General features: G+C 39.0%; 1 protein-coding gene across 1 annotated transcript in view; it reads left to right on the forward strand.

The window, feature by feature from the left end:
- Positions 1 to 6,112, forward strand: part of TTC33 (tetratricopeptide repeat domain 33) — a 98,023-nt gene extending 91,911 nt beyond the window's left edge. Inside the window, exon 4 of the mRNA XM_007950528.1 lies at positions 5,759 to 6,112. Coding sequence (XP_007948719.1) covers positions 5,759 to 6,112 — 354 coding nt within the window. The remainder of the gene's footprint in view (positions 1 to 5,758) is intronic.
- The last annotated feature ends 1,354 nt before the right edge of the window (positions 6,113 to 7,466 follow it).

The following is a 7,466-nucleotide window of genomic DNA, read 5'->3' on the forward strand; positions in this document are numbered from 1 at the left end:
GTTGTTATTTGCTATTTTTGGTTCTCTGATCAAAGGACTACACCTGGGAATTCTTAAAGAACATACAAATACACTTGTAGAAACATTGTCTTCTAGTCCTATACATGGTCTTGGGCACACTTACCCTGCATAAACACAACTAGTAGCTCAGCCTGTGGTATCCTGTCCACCCATATATCACTGTTTGCCTTCACTGTCAGTTGCACTTCTTCCAGGACAGATCTGTTAGTTCTTCTGGCAGTCCATGATACTATCAGTATTCTTCGCCAGCACCACAACTCAAAAGCATCAACTCTTCTTTGGTCTTCCTTACTCACTGTCCAACTTTCACATGGATATGAGACGATTGAAAATAACATGGCTTGGGTTAGGTACACCTTAATCTTCAAAGAGACATTTTTGCTTTTTAGCACTTTAAAGAGGTCTTTTGCAGCAGATTTGTCCAGTGTAGTACATCATCTCATTTCTTGATTACTGCTTCCATTGGTGTTGTTGGTGAAACAAAGTAATATGAAATTGTTGACACCGTTATTCTTTTTTCCATTCATAATGATGGTGCTTATTGGCCCAGTTGTGAGGGTTTTTGTTTTCTTTATGTTGAGGTGTCATCCATACTGCTGGCTGTAGTCTTTAATCTCCATCAGTAAGTGTTTCAAGTTATCTTCACTTTCAGCAAGCAAGGTCGTGTCATCTGCATATTGCAGGCTGTTAATGAGTCTTCCTCCAATCCTGATGCCACATTCTTCTTCATATTGTCCAGCTTCTTGGATTATTTGCTCAGCATACAGATTGGACAAATATGGTGAAAGGCTACAACCCTGATATACTCCTTTCTTGGTTTTAAACCATGCAGTATCCCCTTGTTCTGTTCAAACGACAGCCACCTGGTCTGTGTACAGGTTCCTCATGAGCACAGTTAAGTGTTCTGGAATTCCTATTCTTCTCAATGTTATGCATAATTTGTTTTGATCCAGACAGTCAAATGCTTTTGTGTAGTCAATAAAACACAAGTAAACATCTTTCTGGTATTCTCTGGTATTCTCTGCTTTCAGCCAAGATCTATCTGATATCAGTGATATCCCTCATTCCACATCCTTTTCTGAATCCAGCTTGCATTTCTGGACGTTCTCTGTCAGTATACTGCTGTAACCATTTTTGAATTATATTCAGCAAGATTTTACTTGCTGTGTGATATTAATGATATTGTTTGAAGATTTCCACATTCTGTGGGATCACTTTTCTTTGGAATGGGTATGAATATGGATCTTTTTCAGACAGGTGGCCAAGTAGCTGTCTTCCATATTTCTTGGTATAGATGAGTAAGTGCCTCAATGGGTATTGCATTAATTCCTGGAGCCATAGTTTTCACCAGTACTTTTGGTGCAGCTTTGACATCTTCCTTTAAAACCATTGGTTCTCAATCATATGTCACCTCTTGAAATAGATAAAAATCGACCAGTTCTTTTTGTACAGTGACTCTCTGTATTCCTTCCATCTTCTTTTGATGTTTCCCTCTTCATTCAGTATTTTGCCCATACAATCTTTCAGTATTGCAATTTGAGGCTTGAATTTTTCCTTCAGTTCTTTCAGCTTGAGAAGTGCTGAGCATGTTTGCCAAAGGGGCAAGGAGGCTGCATCTTCCAACCTCCTCTAACCGCATAAGAGGAAGACAGAATCACTGTCAATAGCCCAAGGCCTATTCCTGTGAGGCCAGACATGCCGCCTCCCTCCAGCCCTTTCACCAGTCCTGACACCAACTGTTCCTCCTGCAGCACCCACCACCTTTCTGCTGGGTTTGATAATTCGCTGTAGTGGCCACATAGAACTTACAGATTATGGGGTTTATTAGGGAAGCACCAGGCTACAATTCAAGTTCAGAAACAATGCTTAGTCTCTCTTGGCCCGCCATCTCTCAGCCAACAGTCTCTCTCAGTTTCTCTCCCAGCAGTGCGTGTCTCTCAGTGTCTCTCTCTTAGCAATGCACGTCTCTCGGTGTCTCTTTCTCAGCAGCACATGGCTCTCAGGAACACATGTCTCTAATAAGCTTGTCTTTCTCAGCCAGCAGTCAGAGAGACACCTGCCTCTAGCAGGGCTCCCTTCGAGCTTGGCAGAGTGGCCAAACTAACCAATCATAACATCAGAATTCTAAGCACCTGAGAGAGAGCAGACTTCCCAGAACATTGCTTTGTGGCACTCTCAACAGAAATACCCCAGATGAATAACTTTAACAATCAGGAACTCCTCAGTTGCTCATGGCAAATTCCACCATAGAGTTTACAAAAAGACTTATGGCTAGAAAAGCTATACCATGTAATTTACTACACTGCAATGTTCTTACCTTTTGGTTTTCTAACTCCAGGTCTTCGCACATTTCATTATAATAATTGACTTTTTCTTCTCGAGCTGCTCTTTGGAATCTTCTGTTCAGCTCTTTTATCTTGTCATTTCTTCCATTTGTTTTAGCTACTCTCTGCTCAAGGGCAAGTTTCAGAGTCTGTTGTGACATCCATTTTGGTCTTTTATTCCTTTCTTGTCTTTTTAATGACCTTTTGCTTTCTTTATGGATGATGTTCTGATGTCATCCCACAATTCCTCTGCTTTTGTATCAGTGGTGGTCAATGTGTCAAATCTGTTTTTCAAATGGTGTCTAAATTCAGATGGGATCTAATTAAGGTTCTATTTTGGCTCTTGTGGACTTGTTTTAATTCTCTTCAACTTCAGCTTGAACTTGCATGTGGACAGTTGATGGTCTGTTCCACAATCAGCTTCTGGCTGATTGTGATTCCATCACCTCTTGCCATAGATGTAGTCAGTCTGATTCCAGTGTATTCCATCTGGTGTAGTCCTCATGTATAGCCACTGTTTGTGTTGTTGAAAAAAAGGTATGTGCAATGAATAAGCCGTTGGTCTCACAAAATTCTATCATGTGCTGTCCACTGTAGTTTCTATCACCAAGGCCATGTTTTCTAACTACTGTTGATTCTTCTGTGTTTCAAACTTTTGCACTCCAATCACCAGTGATAATCAATACGTCTTGATTGCATGTTTGGTCAGTTTCACACTGCAGAAGTTGATAAAAATCTTTAATTTCCTCATCTTTGGCTTTGGTGGTTGGTGCATAAATTTGAATAATAGTAGTATTAACTGGTCTTCCTTGTAGGTGTATGATATCATCCTATTGCTGACAGCATTGTACTTCAGGATAGATCTTGAAACTTTTTTTTTTTGTGACAGCAAATACCATACCATTCTTTCAATTTGTCTTTCCCAGCACAGTAGCTCATATGGTTGTCTGATTCAGAATGGCCACAACCAATCCATTTCAGCTCACTGATGCCTAGGAGTTCGATCTTTATGGGTTCTTTTTCCTTTTTTAGAACTTTGAATTTTCCTAGGTTCATACTTCATACATTCCATGTCCTGATTCTCAGTGGACATTCACAGCTGTTTCTTTCCATTTTGAGTTGAGCCACATCAGCAAATGTCTCAAAAGATTTACTTCATCCACATCAAGGTCAACTCTACTTTGAGGAGGCATCTCCTCTCCAGTTGTATTTTGAGTGTTTTTCAACCTGCGTGGCTCATCTTCCAGTGGTATATTGGACATTTTTTTCAGGACTATTCATAATGTTTTCCAGTAAAATATCAGACAGTATTTCAATACTGTTCATAAGGTTTTCACTGGCCAATGCTTTGAGAAGTGGATGGACCCTTCCTTCTTCTGAGTCTGTCATAGTCTGGAAGCTCCGCTGAAGCTTGTCTACCATGTTTGACTCTGCTGGTGTTTGAAATAGCGGTAGCAAGCCTCCAGCCTCACAGCAACACAGAAGCCACCACAGTACAACAAACTGACAGACAAGTGGTGAATGGTACTTTATAGAGTTAAGCAGATATTTGTAGTCTCAGTCATACTTGCTGATTGTTCGTTGGCTTTTATCTTTGAACAAAGTTGTATTTCTCTATATTTTTGATTATTATTACAAGAGATTCAATTAAATATGTGCCATTGAAAATCTGATAACCTTTTCTTCTCTTTAACAAATATTATCCCCTAAACTCCAGTGATTCCCAATTATCTGTAGGTCACACTTTTTAGCCTGGCATTCTTGTTTGACTTAACAGTTCAAGTTCCTCTCCCACTGTCCTTTTTCATTCACTACTCTGCTGATACTTCTTTATATATCAACTGCCTTTAAGGGATGTAGAATAGGTTAGGATTCTAATAGAAATAATCTGTTTGAAGATTTTCTGTCTGGGAGTAAGTAGACACAGAGAGAAAAACACACAATAGATATAGACCAGTAGTTCTTTGCTGGGGACACTTTACTCCCACAGGGGACATGTGGTGATATCTGGAGATATTTTCGGGTGCCGCTGCTAGGCAGAGGTGAGAGTGCTGCTTTTGGCATCTAGTTGTAGCCAGGGATGTTGCTCATCATCCTGCAATGCACTGGATAGCCCTCCAAAACAAAGCATGCTGAGACTCAGAATATCAATGGGACCAAGGTTGACCTTGATCTAGACTGCAGTGGAGTCCTTGTAACTAAGTAATATAACCTATGGATAAGAGCATGGACTCCAGCCACACTGCCTGAGATTGAATCCTAGCTCTGCTACTTCTGGCTGTGTTACTAAGTCAATAATTACTTTTGTAAATATCAGCACAAAGCTGGTTCATGTGAAGCAGAGGTTAAAGATGTCTCAAATGTCTGACTTTTCCAAACTGTTGTACCATTCCATTATCTCTGACATCAACTACTCCCTCTTCCCTCAGTACTCGTCTTCCCATTTTGGGTTCAGCTGTGTACTACAGTGTGTCACAGAATTCGACAAACTATACTTACAGTCAAATGGTTTTTTAGGGCAGTAATGGTACAACTCAGGATCAGGATCAAGTTGGAAGTAACAGAGACAATACAGAATGCAGTTCTTTGATCAGGACAGCTTCTTCTCACCCTCTGCCACCAGGCCCTCCTGGGCGCCTTCTCAGGGAAGTGTTAGAGCTGTTAGCTCTGTGGGCCCCCCACCACAGCCTCCTGGTTGCTGCCATCTTGCACCATTATTGCTCTTCTAGTGTTGTGCCTATCTCTCTGTCTTCGTGTTACATCTCCTCTCTTTCTCTGTGTGTGTGTGTGTGTCTCCCTTTAAGCCTATCAGAATGGCAAAACTGACCAATCCCCTTGGTGGCCCATAAGCACCTTATTTGCAAAGTCCCATCCAGTCATTGTGTGGGAGTCACAAAGACTATGTATGGGTAGAAGGATCATATTAAGTAATTAACTGCCCTGCAGTTACCTTGGGCAGTTAACCTCTCTGTGCTTCTGTGAAATAGTGATAACAATAATAGTGCCTCCTTTGTAGGATTACTTTGAGGACAGATAAATTAATACATACAAATCTTTTAGAATAATGCCTGAAGCACTGAATAAATATTAATACGTTGTTATCTAAACTTTGGGCTTCAAGGTATTCATTCCTCATACTTTCCTGGCCATGGTTTGGCCTAAGACATCTCTAGACTCACATATTTACTAATCTGAAGAAGCTAAATAATATATTTGCTTTCTCTTATACGCTAATAACAGTATCTTTTCCAGCATGATCATTATACATTGGTTAGGGAAAAACTCTAAGTTTCTATCCTTACATTCTGATGCATATGTTTACCTGTCTATTTATATGTAGGGAGAATGTGGATTGTATTAAACATACCAATTTCTTAAAAACAAAGGGAAAACATCTGACTTTTTTTTTCTAGGCAATTCGAAGTTTCCAAGTAGCCCTTCACATCTATCCAATGAACCCTGAAATATGGAAAGAAGACCTTTCTTGGGCTAGAACACTCCTGGAGCAGCAGAAGGTAGCACAGAGGATTGAAAACAGTGATGCTCCAGCAGAAGTAACACCTTTCCCACCGAAGGCAATTCCTGACTATGACTTCGAAAGTGATGAGATTGTTGCTGTTTGTGCAGCCATTGCTGAGAAACAGAAGACAGTTTCAGCAAATAAAACCATGGTTATTGTGTCTGCTTCTGGGACAGTTGAGACTGTAACTGAGAAGGAGGATTGTGCTTCAACACCGGATGGCTCTGTTTTTATCAAAGCTCGGTGAGGCAATGCACACAGCAGGAAGTATTTGAATCTGAGTTTGTGATTATAACTTCCAGTGTTAGACATAGGGCCATTTACTCTGGAGAAACAGGGCAAAGCTCCTGCTTGTAAAATACTTTTTCAGATGAGGCATATAAGAGTTACATGGTAGAATTATTGTACAGTATTTGGATTGTACTTTGATAAGTTATGGTTTATATGTAAGATTAAATTTCTGAATACAATGTTTTTTGATTAATAAATTTAATCAAAATATCTGAATGGATGCATTTTAAAGATACACAGCTTGTAACATGAATTCATGAGTAAATGAATAACTTGATGGCCAGTGTTATTAAAATGTTGACTTACGGACTTTGTTTCATGATAGGAAGTTTGTGAATTCTTTCTCTCCTAGAAACATGTTGTCCTTTTAATAGTCACTTTTCTGTTTATCTTGCTTCATTACAGTAAGTCTATAACAAGATTTGAATATTTTTGACATTCATTTAGATTCAAAGTAGTCAGTTTGTTATATGTAGAATCTTTGACAGTTTGGCCAAAAAATGCATGCAATTGTATACATATTCTTAACAGTTTTTGAAGTTTCTCTTGAATCTGACTTGTGCTTAAGTTTTTGGCTTTAAACTTATTATAGCAATGACAGTTGCCTCCTTCAGTATTTGTTAAATGTTGAGGTGCTGATGAATGGCAGAATGGTGGTTTTTATTTTTTTAAATTACTACAGTAACTAGAGTAGTCCTTAACCTCAACTCATTTCTAAAATGTGCATTTGTAAAAAGACTTTTATAGATGCAGCATAAGAAACAGTGCTGCTGCACTGTCCAATCAAAGTCAGTACTGTTTTTTTCCCCCTTATTTTTAAAAGCTTAAAAGCTCTGAAAATATTTTATCTCTTGCTTATAACTTTCCATCTGATGCTTTGGAATAACTTTTTCTGAACTGGTCAGTCAAGTGAGAAATACAATTTTAAAGAGCTAAATTAATATAAATATAAAGAATGTTATTAGAGTATGAGTGAGTGAATAACTTAGACACAATATACATGGAAGCTGAAATGCATTTACAGTGAAGGCATACCTCAGGATTACTGCAGGTTGGGTTCCAGATGACCACAATAAAGTGGCTATCACAGTAAAAGTAAGTCACACGAATTTTTTGGTTTCCAAGCATGTGTGAGAATAATGTTTATACTATATTGTGGTCTTTTATGTGTGAAAAAGTTTGAAATATTGTGAGAATTACCAAAATGTGATGGAGAGCCACAGTGAGCACATGCCGTCAGAAAAATGGCGCCAGTAAACTTGCTCAATGCTGGGCTGCCACAGGCCTTTAATTTGTGAAAAACACAGTCT

The sequence above is a fragment of the Orycteropus afer genome, unplaced genomic scaffold, assembly GCF_000298275.1.
Source record: "Orycteropus afer afer isolate SDZICR_OR568_19922 unplaced genomic scaffold, OryAfe1.0 scaffold00275, whole genome shotgun sequence".
NCBI lineage: Eukaryota > Metazoa > Chordata > Mammalia > Tubulidentata > Orycteropodidae > Orycteropus > Orycteropus afer.